This window comes from Macrosteles quadrilineatus, unplaced genomic scaffold, assembly GCF_028750875.1.
Source record: "Macrosteles quadrilineatus isolate MER2022 unplaced genomic scaffold, UCM_ALF_1.0 Scaffold_5__1_contigs__length_97177068, whole genome shotgun sequence".
Classification (NCBI taxonomy): Eukaryota; Metazoa; Arthropoda; class Insecta; order Hemiptera; family Cicadellidae; genus Macrosteles; species Macrosteles quadrilineatus.
In genome coordinates this window covers 54,197,137-54,215,841 of record NW_026542598.1, presented here as the reverse complement: position 1 = coordinate 54,215,841, position 18,705 = coordinate 54,197,137, and the positions used below count along the sequence as shown (strand labels likewise).

Below are 18,705 nucleotides of genomic sequence, written 5' to 3'. Positions count from 1 at the left end.
AGCTTAGGTGTCACGAGCTGTAACTCTCTACCTTTTCTGCCATCTTACTTAAACAGTTTTTTATCATCCTGCAGCAAAAATAGGCCGTTTTCAATGCATTTGTTGCGGTTTTAATAGTATATTTCATAACAAGAGTATAAAGAGAGTCATACCATATTTGAGACCATGTTTGAAGTGCGAAATCTATCGAGCACTTTAAATGGTCGAGATAAGTATATACCCACTTTTCCTCGTGTTTTAAACGTTACTTTTCGCTACACTAAAAAGACTAACTATTTTCTTAATTAAATCATACTTTGGATATTCCTTAGTTACAGTTAGGAACATTACAAAACACACAGCATTTTTAGATATTGCCTTCAATTCAAATATTTACTTTGGTTGTACAGTTTTGGTTTTTAAAAATTGAAACAGTTGACAAAACTAACAAATCTTTGTTTCTTTACGTCGGCAAAATCCAAAAAAGATAGTAAACATTACTTTCGCATAGTAAACATTGTTTTTCTGAGGTAAACAATGTAATGATGAATTTTCACATGAGATAACATGTAACGAAAACACGTCATTTCAGAGTAGTGTAGCAAAAATTAGTATTTCTACTCTCTAGTGTGTAAAAAGGGTTTTAGCCCCAAGTGAATTAAGGCTAGCAGTACACTATCGCCGAATGTTCGGCCGAACGTTTCGCCGGCTTTATGACTCGAGTTGCTACGACGAATGGTGTCGAACGTGAACCACGAGCACATCCAGTACACTATCGCCCATGTTGGCCGAAAATGCTTGCTGGTGGTTAAATACATATTTTACTTCCGGCACTCACCAGTCGCCAGACACTATCGTCGCCGGACACTCGCGACACTATCGTGCTGGCCTTCGCTTGCCTATATTCGGCGATAGTGTACTGCTAGCATAAAAATCAGCTGTTGTAAGCTCCTTTGTAGATTTCGATTGTAAAAAATCACATGTATTGAAGGTATGTTTCGATTGTTTGTTCGTTTGTAGCTTATAGTGAACCTTAAGCCTTATTGCAAAGAGTTCAACATATCTATCAACATTTCAGTTGATAGTTGCATAAGCCTTCTCAATCTGCATTAATTGGTTTAAAAATCATTCTACATTTTGATGTCATTGTTTTTACTCCATCAGCTGCCTTCGATGAGCTTTATTGTCATGGAAACCAATCATCCGCTTTGTTGATTATTGGACCATTGGAAACAATTAATTGCTGATCGTTGCGGCATGAGCTTCAGTATGTATAATTGAGTTGGATCTGAAGTCATGTGTAGCGATTTACAAATTCCTTTCCCAGATGATGTGAGCTAGGCGATGACCGGTAGGGCTGACTTCCAAGAAACATCGTTAACCTATAAGCCACACACCCTATCGGTAATCAGCCAATGAGAAGGGCTAATGAAGAAGATGGAGGGGTCAGGAGTCTCGGAGCTGGAGGACCTGGAGAGGACAATCGAGGAGATCACCACGGGCCACGGGACCAAGAAGATCAGGAGTTTCGGAGTGCGTGTGCTTCAGGGACAATAAACAGTATGTAAAAAGAATAAAATATATAACTAAAGTTTTGTGAAACAAACGAGTCATGTAATTTGTCAGTAACTAATTCTTTTAAAATTTCAATTGATTTTCTTTTCTTGTAAATTTAACGTTGTAAATTAATTTATCTTACTATTGTTGATTTTTGCCTTTTCACAGTTTTCTTTTGCTGTTGTAACACTTTGTAGCCTTTGTTGTTTTTCTAGATTTTAATTTTTTTTTATCATTACACGTTGAGTAACACCCTTAAGCAGTCTTAAGTCTCATTGACCTAACACCTCTTCACTAAGCTAAGCGAGTGAAACATTTTAGGAAACTTAAATTTAAGAGTTTAGGAACTTTTAATTAAAGAGAGAAATAGAGAGAGAGATACTATATTTTGAGTTTAGTGGTTTACAGAATATTCTTTGTGACGGTTTAAATAAACAGTTTTCTAAAATATTATTAAGAGAACATGCAGGGTTTTTATCGCATGCAAAGTAAACGAATTGATATTTACTATGTGATGCACACTTAGATCTGGGCTTAAATATGGAGGATGATAAAGCAAGATTGGAACGCAAAATTGAAAAGAGATGAAATGATGAAGCCTTGAAAGTATCTTGCTCGACAAAAGAGGCTGTAGATGGGATGAGAAATCATAATGTATTTCTTTGGGCTAGTGTAAAAGATCTGGATTCAATACAAATACAGTTTTTGTCACTTACATACAAATTGAACCCTTATGCTATATTATACCGATTATTTATGTTACAACTTATTGTTAGAAACAGTATTTGTAGTTTTTTACAATCACTTAATACGAATCCTCAACATAAATATTATTAGCATGACCCCACTTAACTCTTGTAGAAGAATAAAACCCAGTTAATAAGTATAAATTATTTTTCACCATACTACGATGTTTTACCCGTTTATTGGAGGCCAAAAGCTATGTATTGCTGTCAATGGCAGCTGTCATCGTCATTTGAGGACCGAGCAGGTTTTTACATCCCTAGGGCCGAAAATCAGCTGCCCTCCTAATTTCTTAAAACATTAATGCATATTAAATACACAATCAGGATCCATAGCGTTGCAATAGAGCTTTTTTATTATTAACCGCTGCCTTGCAACTATTTATTATTATTTTTAAAGATTCCATAAATTATTTTTTCACATAACCTTAAAGTTGTAGTTGTGTTGACTATATTAGTGTGCATTATTATAGTGGTAGGCCTAATAGGGTATAGATTGGTGAAAATAGCGTTCGTACCTTGGACCGAAATGGGTTTGCAGCTCTCGATCGTTAAAAATTATCTCGAGTCGGCAAAACGTCATTTTTGGCCCTAAGTACGAAATATACTATTTCGGCTGTTTGATTACTGTCATCTATCAAAAATTGATTGTTATTTTTATAATCAAATGTATCAATCTTACTAATGATTTGTGATTTGTGCATTATAGTACACAAGAAATCCAGATATTTATAAAAGGCAAAACCGTTCTCTCAAAGTCTCATTATCGATATGTATAAAAAATTACTCATCGTAAGAATTTAATAAATATAATAAGTGACTTCTATCCATGCGTGCTCCATGCGTGCAATAAGAATACTGTAGTTTAGATTATATTATATTGGAGCTATGTACCATTGTCATTTAAAAGTTACAATGTTATCCTAATTATTTTATTTTAGACTAGCTGAGCACCCGTCCTTCGTACGGGGTTGGCATATAAGTATAAAATGCTTATTGCAGTTTTACTCAAGCTTTGCGTTTGCAATGGGGGGAGGACACAGTTTGATAAAATTTGGTTCATAAATTTACGGTATGATAAAGTATAACACATATGCCATTGCCATAATGTTCTACCACTGCACCTAAACAATAGAAAAAAATAATCATCAAACATTCGCAAAATATCCCAAATTATTCATAAATTAAAAACTCAAACCTAACTGTGAACAATCGTACTTTGACAGTTCTCATTGTGTATCACAGCTTTTTGTTGCTGCTATGTTCAAATTAGCTGTTGTCATATGCAAAAACAAAATAACAATAGTGCTGCACCCTGTTGGGAAACCTTATTACTTTTTAATGCTATTGCATATTATAGAACCAACTTGTAAAGTTGAAACAGCTGACTAAATTCTTTAATTCCCTTTAAATATGAATACTCATAAGGTTAACATGGGAGTGCTGCACCCTGTTGGGAAACCTTATAACCTTTTATTGCTATTGCATATTATATAACCAACTTGTAATGTTGAAACAGCTGACTAAATTCTTTAAAAGATTAATACTCATAAGGTTGGGGAACTACAGAACAACTGGAGGGGTGTCCGAAAGGATTTTTCAGATAAGAATATGCCTAAATGTTAGCTATCATCATGCCAAATTTCAGCCCAATCTGTCCAGTAGTTTATGCGTGATTGAGCAACACACAAACACACACACCCACACACACACTCACACACTCACACGCACACACACACACACACACACATACATCACCTAGAAAACAACTTTTTTGGTCTAGAGGGGCCCAAAAATTATATATCCACTCAAAGCTCAAACTCGAAAATTTTGACGAAAACAAAACATTTTCCATAAACTATGTATAGGGGGAGCATTCAATTTGAAGCTAATAGCTTCATCCGGTTGTTATCTTTGTAAATTATTGGGAACGTAAAGGTTAAATAAATTTAATTTTAAAATTGGATTCTTTATTTGATTTCTAACACGTTTAAGCAGTTTGTCTTGCTCAGAACATGTGTCGTCTTTCTTGGAATCTGTTTGTTGCTGGATTTAGCAATTGTCTAGATTAAATTTTTCAGTGGCTCCTGGTTCACGTATCTCGAACAACTGAAAAGTAGCAAATAAATTAGCTGTGGTCAACCCACAAAAACGTAATAGAGTGATTAGTATATGTAGTATTCTTTATACTGTATATTATCAGCTGTTGTCATTAATTAAAAAAGAATGTTTACCTTTTCAATTTGCAGTTGTAAATATTACTTTCAATAAAAGAGTTTATTCAAATGCGTGCTTATTATGAACTCTAATTCAAAGTCACAACAATTGGCGACGAGAAAAAGTTTTTCAAAATTTCTACTCATTATTTGGATTTAAACCCTTTTCTAAATTTCGATTTTGTACATTATGGATACAGAACGATTTACAGCACTACTGAAAGCATTCACTGAAAGCCAAGTCACACTTGCACCTACACTTGCAACGAAGATCACAGAAAAACTTCAACTTCAACCTCCAGTACAGCAGAGTAATACGTTAGTAAGTATTCAACCATTTGAAAATTTCGATCAGAAAAAGGAAAAATGTAAAAACTATTTGGAACGCTTTGAAAATTATCTTGCTGTCAAAAACATCTCAGATGAAGGGAAAAAAGCACAACTTCTTTGCGCTTCAATTGGCTCTGTTCACTACAATAATCTTTCATCATTAATTGGACCTGAAAAACCTATCAAAGACCTAGATTTTGCTACTTTGGTCAAATCACTACGTGACATGCTTTCACCACACAGAAACGTTGTAGTTTCACAACATTACTTTTTAAACACTTATCAAAAAGCAAATCAATCAATTCCTGAATACATAGCTTCACTACAAAAAGACCTGTCTGAATGTGAATTTAGAGTCCAGTGTGAATGTTCAAAACAAGTTTCAGTCTCAGATACATTTTTAAGAGCTCAATTCATAAGAGGCTTAAAAGATGACTGGATTCGAGAACAGTTATTACAATCAGACACTACTTCATTCAAAGACGTTGTAACCAAAGCTACTGCTTTGGAAGCTTCCCGATTAGAGACCCAGGCTTTGAACAAACATCAGCATTCAATTCCAACTGATGTAGATATCAATAAACTTTCAAATGTAGGTACAAAACATCAGAGAAGTCGTTCAAACTACCGTAAGAATCCAAATTCTGGTCATACTTATCGTTCTCAATCAAAAGTAGATTTCAATCGCCTAGGTTTTGGAGATCTTTGCTTTCGATGCGGTAGAAGGTTCGTTTCAACGAATGTGAAGAAGTACCTAATCAAGTTCCCATAATTCCACAAGTCCCAATGCAAGTACCCATACTTCCGCAACAGCAAGTTCCTATCCAAGTTCCAGAATTAGTCCAATTACCAGCTGAAGAGAACTTACAACCAACATCACCACGACCACGAGTACGATGTTCAACCCGCACTCATAAAGCTCCAGATTACCTTAAAGACTATGTTACAAAATGAGTTGAAAATAAGTCGGGGAGATTGTAGTATTCTTTATACTGTATATTATCAGCTGTTGTCATTAATTAAAAAAGAATGTTTACCTTTTCAATTTGCAGTTGTAAATATTACTTTCAATAAAAGAGTTTATTCAAATGCGTGCTTATTATGAACTCTAATTCAAAGTCACAACAGTATACATTGTTTAGCACCATGTGCTTTGGAAAATATGTTTTCCCTCCAAATAAGACCACATTCCACTTGTTTGAAAATACCAAAGTTTACCCAACTTACATACCCAAGTTTAGCAATTATTGATTCAGTAAGAATAATAATAAATAGTCCAAGGATATACGTGACCAATATACGTGATCAAACCCACCATGGGGCCTACGTCATGGATGACCCAGGTTCAAATGTGTCATATAAATATGATGCATTGTGAAATCAAATATATGTGTTTTACTTTCTCCAAAATGTTTATTTAATATCATATCATCTTTCACTTTTCTCATGGCGAGGTCACATAATACTTAATGACATTCTACACTTGTACAAATGATTCTTTTTTTACACAGTTATGAAATACATAACTGTCCATAGTTATGAAAAATAAATTATAATCAATTTACAATGAACAATCATACAAATCATAAAATGAACATCATGATAAGAGTACAAAAATAATAGACCGTTTTTACTTATGTCTATTTTATCGTAAGGCTTCTCATTTAAGCTAAAGTGTTTTGCTTAAAAATAGAACAAAACCAGAATTTTAATTACTATAGTATTCGGGGAAAAAACTAAAAACTTAATTTGAGCATGCAAAAACACACAAGGAAAAACATACAAAAATCAAGGAATCTTAGTGAGTAACAACAACTAAATACATTTTATGTTGCTTAGTGAGTTTAAAAATGTATATATCTATTAAGGTTTAGTTACCAGTAAGTTATTTTGAAGAAAAACACATAGTAATACCTATGGACAAACATAGTTTTAGTTTGTATATACTTTATACGGTTTTAACCTTCATTAACTTTCCAAAAATAATATTCAAGAGATTTCTAACATACCTTTGACCTGTATTCAGTGAAAAATGCAGGGTATTGTTTCGGAACTCCTCGATTTGGACAGAGGCTCTTTATTGACTCTTTGCCGACGAGATCCACATGAACAACAAGCACAACGACCGGGACAGCTTCAGAGTAGTATACACCTTCATACGACTTGTAAAAACATAATAAAACTCATTATGAATACTATGGTAGATACATTTGTGTGCACCATATTGAAAGTGCCTTCTATTGATAGTGCTCTGATAGTGCATTCTACTTACAATGCATTCTACTCTGATAGTGCATTCTACTTATAGTGCATTCTACTCTGATAGTGCATTCTACTGATAGTGCATTTTACTAATAGTGCATACTTATAGTGCATTCTACTCTGATAGTACATTCTACTTATAGTGCAATCTACTCTGATAGTGCATTGTACTTATAGTGCATTCTACTGATAGTGCATTTTACTGATAGTGCATTTTACTAATAGTGCATACTTATAGTGCATTCTACTCTGATAGTACATTCTACTTATAGTGCAATCTACTCTGATAGTGCATTGTACTTATAGTGCATTCTACTGATAGTGCATTTTACTGATAGTGCATTTTACTAATAGTGCATACTTATAGTGCATTCTACTCTGATAGTACATTCTACTTATAGTGCAATCTACTCTGATAGTGCATTGTACTTATAGTGCATTCTACTGATAGTGCATTCTACTAATGGTGCATACATATAGTACATTCTTTATGTACTAACTACTCTTTATGTGCGTTCTTTGTGTTCTAAAAACGATGGATTATTTGTATTAACAGCTATTGATATTAAAACACATAGTTACATAGAGCTATTATATTGTTAGCAGAATATTAACAAACGATACAATGATGGCATTATCATGGTTATATTAAAGAATACGTTAAGCCATAGCGAACGCAATTTCTGCCTTATTTCTTGTCAATTTTAACATTTGTGGTGTCAAAAAATTTGAGGTTTGACGTTAGTTTTGACTAAAGTTAAAGAGCATTATATACATTTTAATGTTTAAAGCGGCAAGATTATATTTTAAATACAACAGTTAGTAGGCCTAAACCATATTGCCCCAGTATTACATGTGATACACAGTCACTAGTTTATAACGCTTGATTCACCTCTAGCCATCGAGCAAATCGGACGGGGAAATGATTAACCCCCCCCCCCCCACGTGATTTATAACCGTCCAAAAATACCTGCGGGCCTTTGGACACTAGTAGTAGTAGGCCACCGGTCGTACTGTTTTACGCAATATTTCAGACCGTCCAAAAGGATTAGGGGGTTGATCTGTTTTGGGCACTGGGCTTAAGTCAGGTAAGAAATTATTCTCTTTTGTGCATCGAGCCCAGAGGAGCGCCCAGGTATCCCCTCAGACAATTATCATTTGCGCTTTTTGGTCACATATTTATTAAAATAAATGCTTTTGTACTCTATGAGGCTTGTAATTACAGCTTTATCGTCAATTACGTTTGAGTAATCTAATATGCAAAGCTGAATGGGTCAGATTACGGCTTCCTGATGCTGTCTTATTGAATATCACACTCGATTGTGTGAACAACATTTCTAATAAAATTCGGTTTCATAGCCCTAGGATTGCGTTTTATGACAAATAATGGCTGAACATACCGCGTCAGGCAATCCTTGACATTTAGTATCTACGTAGTATAAACGTGCTACATATCTTTTGGTGGTTATTTATTTAGCACCACCATCACCAGGCTAACAAAATGGAAAATAAAATGGATCCTCTTGTTAGCCTGACGATAGCGGAGTTATATAAATAAATGCCGCAACTTATGTAGCATGTTTTCGATTTCGAAACTACTTACATGTCAAGGATTGTCTGACGAAATATGTTTAGCCATTCTTTGTCAACATTTCTACGTTATCATAGTACTCACTCATAGTACGATGTCGCACTTAAGTACTGTATTAAACTTGTTTTTCTATGGTTATATTCTAAATATCATATTGTAGACGCATTGAAAAATTACACAGTATACTAAATTCATTATATTTATGGCTACAATTCTTGACTCGGTTGTAGGTTTGATTTCAAATTTGCGGCATCATACTTACAAATAGTTTTTTCAAGTGGGGAATACCGCTACCTGGCCTGATGAAAGAGCAACAAAAAAGGGATTAAGTGACCCTTGCTAATTCTTCTGGAGAGTCTAGAATGGTCAATGATCACATAAGACCAATAGATGGAGGACGCCTATCTAACTAACATTCAAGCAGCTGAAGCAAAAAAAACTAATAAAGTGTGGTTTTTAGTAAAATATTAATAGCTTAGTAAATAATAAATACATTTGCCTAGTTTCCCTTGTAACACAAATATGTATTTTATAAATATTTTATATATTCAAAGTTATATTTGATAGAACCTCGAATAAAATATATAAATAATATATCTTTAATAATAGTTTGATATATTCAAATATATATTTATAATATTACCAAATAGCAATGCAAAATATCAATTAAATATATTATATATATATATATATATATATATATATATATATATATATATATATTAAATTTATATTTTTCCTATTAAATATTTAACAATTTTATGTTTTGAGAACATTTTAAAATATAATATTTTTGAAACTGTATTATATATTTCATGTATTTATAAATATATTTAAGATATATATTTTGAAAAACGTCAGATATTTTTATTAATAAAACAATAATATATTTGTAGAATATAGAGGGTGGCTGAAAAGTAACTTTTGAGATATTTGAAATCAGTTTGCGGCAACCTTCTTAGATATGAGGGGCTACAATAATTATGGCCAATTTTGAAAATTTTGCCCTTAGGAGTAGTGGGGGTAGAGGATAGCTTAAAATTTTCAAATAGTATAGAAATAATTATTCAAGTATAGTCGAGTTTGGTATCATTTTGTAGGTCTCGACGAAACATAAACATTGACATAAAGAAAACCAAAATCGGCTCACTAATAACAAAATGGCGCCCTAAAATGTTTCAAATCCAAATAACCATGAGGGTGTCAAAAAAATTAACTTGCACCCTCTTTAACTTTTTAACTGTATGAGATATTTGAAATCGGTTTGCGGCAACTTGTTTGGATACAAAGGGCTACAATAATATTTGCCCTTAGGGGTAGGGGGGTAGCTCAAATTTTCAAATAGCAAGTATAGTCCAGTTTGGTATAATTTTGTAGGTCTTGACGAAACATAACAATTAACACAAAGAAAATAGAAATCGGACCATTAATAAGAAAATGGAAGTTCAAAATTACTTTAAATAACCATTGCCTCAATCATTTTTAGCTGCTATTTTGTTATTAATTGTCCGATTTCTATTTTCTTTATGTTATTTGTTATGTTTCGTCAAGACCTGTAAAATGCTACCAAACTCGACTATGCTTGCTATTTGAAAATTTTGAGCTACCCCCTACCACCGCTACCCAAGGGCTAAATTTTGAAGACTGACCAAAATTATTGTAGCCCTTCATTTCCAAACAAGTTGCCGTAAACCGATTTCAAATATCTCAAATAGTTAAAAATCTAAAGAGGGTGCAAGTTAGTTTTTTTTGCCACTCATGGTTATTTGGGTTTGAAACGTTTTTGGACGCCATTTTGTTATTAGTGAGCCAATTTTGGTTTTCTTTGTGTCAATGTTTATGTTTCGTCAAGACCTGTAAAATGATACCGAACTTGACTATACTTGTCATTTGAAAATTTTGAGCTACCCCCCACCCCCGCTACCCCTAAGGGCAAAATTTTCAAGATCGACCATAAATATTGTAGCCCCTCATATCTAAGAAGGTTGCCGCAAACTGATTTCAAATATCTCAAATGGTTGAAAAGTTAAGGGGGGTGCAAGTTACTTTTCAGCCACCCTGTATATAATCTATCTTAATTGGCAAATTAATTAATAGCAACTTTTTATTTTTTTATAGTGTCTATCAGTTTATACATGCATTTTTTATGAATGTTGCGAATGTGAAAGCGTTAAAATTAAGTAAATAATAATGCATACTCTGTATGGTGTCACTATATCACGCACGTAAAGAAAAAAATACGCATATAGTTAAGAGGGAGTATACATGTTCGACAGCTACATGTGGGTCAAACGAAAAAGGTGTTGATGGGTTTTATTTTTTTAATTGCAATATGTGACAATGAATGTGATCATGGAAATCTCGAATTATTGGCTACAAAGCAAAGGGTGCTAGTGACTGGTGACCTTTTAAGGAACTAATGAAGATTGTATATGTTGTTCTAAAAATAGTTAATTGATTTACTTATGTCATAAACTACCTAATATTGGTTATAGTATTTAAATAAACTTTTGTAGTTTACTGTATTTGTATCCGCGGGCACTGCTCACGATTCACTACAGCGTTATTCAACTCAACTAGTTGATGCCTAAACAGATTAACTCATATTATACTGTAGTTATCAAAAATATATTTATTGCAACTGTATTGCAACTACTCTTTCACCATTTTAAAACTGAGACTATCAACAATCACAGATAGCTCAGAGGTAAGGTAAGAGGCTCATAAGTCAAAGAAATCAAGTTCGAGACCCATCTGGAAAAAAATCTAGTTCTTTTCAAAATCTGTTTTATGAACTATTTAATCAATATACTCAATTTATAATTGTGATTTTCATATAAATCTTTATTATTTTGTGTTTTTATGTTTAGGCCCCATGAGATGGTTTGGAGTGATATTATATACATTTTTATTTAAATATTATTCACTAAAATATATTATTGGAACATATTTTTGAATATAATTGATTCAAAAACATATTTTTTCGTGTTAAATATATTTTAAATATTATATAAAAGGCGCATTAATACGCACTTTCAATTTATACAATAGATTTTAAATATCTATTTAATATATTATTGTGCTACTAGGGGCTGTCATCAATCACGTATTTAGGTTATAAATAAATAATTAAAAACATTTGAAGGAAATCGTCGTTTTCGAGATCTTTGAGCAAGCATACAAGCTTGCATACATACATTCAAGCAAACATTGCTCATTAATAGGCGATGTATAGGCAATTGTATTCATTGGAATAGGATTGTTTGGGGGACTTCAACTATTTTCTTATGACATGAAAAATATGAATTCCACTTATTTAAATTTCCGATATTTTTCAATATGGCAGATGCCGTACTTTGGGACACCTTGTATTTTTTGATGATTTTAAAAGTACATTTAAAAACATTTTTATTCGTTAAATTTTTTTTCTTAAACTACCCGTTTAGGAGTTACAGCGTGTTAAAATTTGTAAAAAGTCCCTTTTTTGTAGGCTACATTCTGCATGTGGTAGTTCCTAAACAAGTGATTTTGGAGAAGAAATGCAAGGAATAAATTAACGTAGTTTCTAAATTGCATCTTAATAAAAAAAAATGTAATCGTACATTAACAATATGTATTTTGGTTTTTACAAAATAGCCACAAAAATGGCTTCTCTTAGAGCTCAAATTTCGTGTGAATCTCCCTGTATTTTATAAACTTAAACGAGATACAGCTTTTTTGTATAAGCAAAAAACCACTCTTTCCCAAATTTAACATGATTTAACTGTAGTCCATAACCCAGGCAAGATGTCGGTATACTTTGGGGGTACCAATTTTCCTTTTCTTCAAAGTTAGACGAGTCTAGAATGTCAAAAGACCATGATTGCCATCTCAAAGTAATAGCTAATAGAAATTGTGGCCAATCCATGATGGCGGATGTTGATTTTTTAGAAAACCAACTGTATCTCTGGAACTATTCACCCTATTTCATTATTCTTTACCAAAGCTCTGCTAAAAATGTTGTTATATACACTATTTCGATATAATTGACCGTTAGCTAGTAATAAAGGAAAGTTTGATTGTTTTTCAGAATTGTTTGTGAAAACAAATATTGTCAAGATTTTACTAAAGGACTCCTCAGGGTGTTTGGCAGTCAGTGTCAAAGATTCTCGTCATTAGTATACGCCCGAAATTGCGATAAAAATATGCCATTTGGACATTTATATCCACTCCTACTTTCGCCATCAGCCGTTTTTAAATTGTTAAAATTGGTCGACATTTCCTAATAGAATCTCATTTTTTTTAACTTTAAGCCTAAATAACGGCTTGTTATTTAGTTGTTTTAAACAACTTGTTTTAGAATCTACATTAAATATTCTATCAGGAAATATGGTTTGTTACATCTAAATCCATATAAAACTTTGATCCATATGAAATGACTCGAAAAAGAATTTTGAAAAACCAATAAAAAAGAGTGACTCGACTTTTTTAAGAACGATATGCGTCTTGTTAAACACTTTCAAATAGTTTACAAGCTTCTACGCTATTTAAGCGTCAAAATGATATACAACATGTGACTTTATTTTCGCCTAAGGTATATTGGGTTAAACATAATTTCGATATTTTTTCATGCCAATTATTACAAGAGCGCTTTTAGTGAAGGTAGGTACTCATATGATGAGGTATACCTAGTGATGTGGGCCGGGTAAATACCTAGTGGGTATTTACACCAGGCATGTAGAACAACACAGATTGAAGTTATTTGAGAAAAAGACCAGTTTCATTGGCAACAAATTTTTATTTAGCCTACCCAAAAATATTTTTAATGAACATAATTACAGCAACTTTAAAAAACTATTGAAAAACTATTTGCAATCTAAATCATTATATTCAATAGAAGAGTTTTGGAATTTAAATGATTAGAAATGTGTTATATTTTAATTTATGTTTGTAATCTATTATTTAGGATACTTGTATTCCTAATTTTTTGTTTCTCTTTTCCTTTCTGTGACGCAATTCATGTATTTGCTATAAAATACTTGATGAATAAAGATGATTTGTATTGTATTGTATTGTATTGGGTAGGTAAATATAAATTGGGTATTTACCCAAAAACTGGGTATTTATAATTTGTATTAAAGTTAGAGAAGATTGAGATTTTTTTTGCAATTATTACCTTGTAAGGATAGCAAAATGATAATAAAATGTGTTAAACAAAATTTCATATGGTCACTACTAGCATTTTACTTCTCGGTATGATCGCCATAAATACCCAGCTCTGAGCATAAAGCATAATCGGCATAAATACCCTGGTCGCATGGTTGCACTGGTCCCGACTACTTATGATTTTTTTAATTTCTATGATAGATGAATTTATTTTATTAAAAGTGAAGAAAAATTATTTGTAAAATAATAATTATTATTTAGAAAGACAGGAAAATTTAACCTAGTAGTGGCCTATGTGTAAACAACTTAAGAAAATAATTAAAATTCAAACTGTAGGATGGCAGGATTTAATAATATTTTTGTTCTAGATCTTTTGTTGGTATCAAAATAAAAAAAAACTAATTTCATAAACTTGTGATATAAAAAATTTGAATCTATAGCATGTAACGAGTTAGGGGGGTATATTTTTGCTATTTGGCCGCGCACCGATTGTTGAGGTGAGCGAGCGGCGGCAGCGAGGCTAGCGAGCGCCCTTTGACCCGGCTTATCGGTGCCGATAAGCCTGGGATATCCTAGATCTTCAGGACAGTATAGGACAGACATTCGAGTCGTGGATCCCGTGCAGTGAAGAGCGAGCGTGTGTCTAGTGAGACGTCCAGTGGTGTACGTGACAGTGGTGTCGGAGAATGCTGGTGGTGTGATCGCGCCGAGTGTTGGTGTAAGTTGGGTACAGACCCACTATTGGTGAGTGGACGACGTTCCTTACATTTTGGTTTAAGAGCTGATAGTTGTTACTAAAACATTCATCTCTGATTTCATTGTTTGAGTTGTAACCGTGCTAGCCAAAGCCTGACGATAGTTAGGATTTATTTATTAGTCAGGAATAATATTAAAGTATATTCCTGACGGTTCTGGGCAGGTGCTAAAGCGCAAATAATATATTTAATTGGCTGTAGTAGATATTATTTTGCGTTGTACCTAGAGTTAGTTATATTACTAATAACTGTAAGGCCCGACAAACCTAGGCTGCACGATTTGGCGTGCGTAGTTGGAAGCACGCGGCCAGTAGGCTAGTAGCTAATTGTATTAGCCTGTTAACAGAAGCCCAGCTAAGTAATATAACGTTGATGTCGTAGTAGTAGCAGTAGGGTTGTTATTAATTAATCATTTGATTATTTTACTTAAACCTGAACAGCTTGCTTAGTAATCCAACACGTTAGCTTGGTAGCTTGGATAGCGGAGTACCGGCTATCAGATAATATATTTATCTAGTGTTTGGAACGTATTTAATATTTATTCATCTGCTACCAAGTTGCTCAATAATTTAATAGTAGGCTATTGCAATTTACATATAGTTTTGCTTGTTTAGCTTGGTATTTATTGAGACCAGCTACTAGCGGTGTAGTCACTCTGTCTATAGTATACTTGTATATTATTATATGGTATTAGTATCGAGTGGACTGTTTGATTCTTAGCTTGGGCATTAGAGTTGTGTATTGGATTATAGTGGCCTAGTAGACCCCGCCTGGTGATAACACGCGTTGTGGTTTTTATTGGTAAGTCGTCGTGTACCTCACCGTGTTTTAGGCACTCTGGGCTTAACTATTGGATAGTTAGGACGAAGCCCGAGTTGCGTAGTCAGCAACGACCCCCTAGGAGTGTGGAGAATCGGCGTAGGCCTGGTAGTGATTATTGCTCGTTTGTTTTGGTGACTTGTTTTTGACTTGTTCACAGTGCCCGTGTATGAGCCAGTCCTATACCGGTTAGACCCGGCTTTTGGCCTAGTGGTTTCCCTGACCTTATCGCAGACCCTGGAACTTTACCCAGCCATCGTAGGCTGAGCTATCCCCGGCAAACGGTTGCGACTGCACTTTTAATATTATTTTTCCAGTGCAGAAGGTAGCGTCGCAAGATGGCCCAGCCATTGTAGGCTCGTCGCAAGATGGCGCCTGCGAACAGGGACTGAGGTTGGCAGTGGTGCTGAGTTGCTGACGTATTAACGGCGCCCGAACAAAATAATTTTATTTGTGCAGATTTGCTGCGGACTTGTGCAGATTGGCTGCGGACCTGAGCTGTTGAGCAGAGTTTTAGGCAGACCTGCTGTGATTTTATAGTCGGTTGGGTAGGCCTAACCTGTTTTCTGTTACAGCGTTGTGTGTTGTGAACCCTAATTTATTTAGTGGTTGTATACATAGATATTAGTTAGTAATTTTAATTTTGCTAATTAATTGAGCTTTATCATTGAATATTATTTGAGTGAGAACCCTTATTGTGTATTTGTGGTTTGACTTTCACACCTATAATTGGTTTGATTTAATAGCACGGTGTTAAATAGATTTTAATCGGTTTCGCTCTTATTTTTGCGGATTAGTCGTAGTATTTGAATTTTAAATATGGTTGTGACTACGAGTACGACGTCTGTGCTGGGCGGTACGCCTATTACGTCTGCTATTGCTACGACTAGTTCTGGGGTTAGCTCCGAACTGTCGGTGATGACGACATCGTCATTGTGGCCAGCGTCTTCGCCCGTTTGGCCGACAATTTCTTCGGTAGTGGCTACGACGGTGACAACGTCTCTGACCTATCCCGCGCCAGCGACTATGTCCTTGGGGTCGCAGCCCCGGGACGGTCGCGTGGGTTGGATATATGACCTCTCGAAAGGGGAGCTCATGGGGACGATGGACCAGTATGGTTTGGTGACCACTGGGACTTCTGCGGAATTACGGCAGAGATTTTCATCGTTTTGGAAGCAGCGGAATGCCCGTCGGTACAGCGATGATAGGCTGTGTACGGCTGGGGCTGCTGCACCGACATATGTACCGCCGGCTACTACAACTGTGGAGCTTCCTGACCCCCCGAGAACCGTACCTCAGGTACTGGGTAATACGGAATCTGACCAAGCCGAGGTAGTAGGAATTAGCAGGGAGTTAGAGGCGGTCAAAGAGATTCTTGGGTTGTCTTTGGAGACTGATACCCGGACTCTTCGAGAACAACTTGCATTGGTGGTGCGGCAGGCGAGGGGCTCGCCGAGCAATGGGGTCGGTTATGGGTTCGGAAGACCCGCCAACCCTACGTCCCCCGTCCCCTGTTGTGGCTGCTCCCACGCCTACCTTTGGGTTACCAAGTAGACCCGAGGGATGGCAGCGACCTAACGATTATTCAGAGAGACCAGTCCGTCCTTCTAGCTTGGAGCTGCCACGAGGCTCGGGTATACTCTCGGATGAGGCCAGCAGGGTGGAGCCAAAGGATTGCTCCAAAGTATGCAACACGGTACGGAAGTGGGGTTTGAGGTTTGATTGCCGACGAGACCCAGTGTCATTCCTGGAGCGCCTTGAAGAGCTGATGGCCTCGTACTCTATATCGTCGGAGGACCTGCTCAGAGCGCTGCCGGAGCTGTTGCAAGGCTCAGCACTTCTTTGGTACAGGAACTGTAAGGAGTTCCTGTATTCCTTCGAAGCTTTTCGGCATCAATTTGAGATCCAGTTCCTTCCACCTGGTTATCAGAGGAATTTGGTTGAGGAGATCCGGAAAAGGACACAGGGTGAAGGCGAGCACTTCCGGGACTACGTTGTTGCCATAAGTACCTTGCTTAGGCGTAGCGGTACGTTGTCGGAGCATGGTAGATTAGACTTAATCTACAGCAACATGCGTCCGGAATACAAACTCATGGTACGCCGGCGTGACTTCAGGAACCTGGCCGAGATGGTTGAGTTGGCCGAAGATTATGAGGCTTATATGCGCGAGAAGGCAGCCTTCCGACCTCCTCCTTCTCCGAAAGTAGCGCTGGTTTTGGAAACCGCCTACACGCCCAAAAAGAAGGTGGAGAAGCGCGCCGAACCTGCCGCCGTCGAGAAGCGGAGTTTCGAGAGACCATCTCCGGAAGCCGAGTCGCGTGGACGGGTAGCTTTAAAGTCGGATCGGGTCCACGGTCAACGGCCCGTGACAGCAGCTAGAGCGCCTGAGGGTCCACAGGGGACGGTGAAATGTTTTAGGTGCCTGGAGATTGGTCACTTTGCCCGAGAATGTGGTAAATCAAGGACCGTCTCCTGTTATGGGTGTGGGAAACCTGGTTTGACGGTGAGTCAGTGTGGATGTCGGGCGGGAAACGGCAGGCCAGCCCAGACATCAGGAGGTCAACTGGGCAAGGCCACCCAAAACGAACGACCTCAGAAGACTGGTCCGAGTGGCTTGGAAAACTAAACAGCCTGGTTGGTGGGGTAGACGAGAACCGGCTGGGTTCGGAGACAAGGCCCTTTGTTGAAGTTGTGCTGATGGGCAGCGTTTTTAAGGCGTTATTGGACACTGGGTCCGTAGTTAACCTGGTTGGGCGAGAAGTCGCCGATCATCTTCAACGCCAGGGGGTAGAACCTTTTAAGAAACCCTCTCCTCTAAGGATGGCAGATGGGTCGCGGTCTAGGGCCGAGTATTCGTTCCGATTGGCAGGAGAGGCTGCGGGAAGACGGTGGGTTGGAGACGCCTTGTACGTTCCCACTCTTACCACGGATATGATTTTGGGTATGGATGTCATACGACATCTCGGATTTGTGACGGTCGTGACGGAGGTGATAAGAATGGGCGTGGGTGAGGACTGTTCTGGTCAAGTGGGCTGCCTAGATACAGTCGAAATTAGTGACCAAGACCCCAGAGGCCCTGACGATGGAGATCCCCGTCTTATTCCTGAAGCCGAAGTATCTGACACTTCGTTGGCGGGTAGTGGCGTGGATTATGATCCCGCTTGTGATGACGTCAAGAGCGAGGGAGTGATAAAGCCGTTGACGGAGACCCAAAGTCAGTCGTTGGCGATCTTCTTGAAGGGAGAGCTGTCATAATTTGACGATGTGCCCGGGAAGACCCATCTCTTGGAGCACGTTATTAGGCTGAA

General features: G+C 36.6%; 1 protein-coding gene across 1 annotated transcript in view; it reads right to left on the bottom strand.

The window, feature by feature from the left end:
• Positions 1-4,241: 4,241 nt before the first annotated feature.
• The window catches only part of LOC128995989 (uncharacterized), a 71,189-nt gene continuing 56,725 nt past the window's right edge, over positions 4,242-18,705 (bottom strand). The window contains exons 11-12 of the mRNA XM_054421091.1: positions 6,835-6,987; positions 4,242-4,388 (exon numbers count right to left, since the gene is read on the bottom strand). Coding sequence (XP_054277066.1) covers positions 4,332-4,388; positions 6,835-6,987 — 210 coding nt within the window. The 3' untranslated portion in view covers positions 4,242-4,331. The remainder of the gene's footprint in view (positions 4,389-6,834; positions 6,988-18,705) is intronic.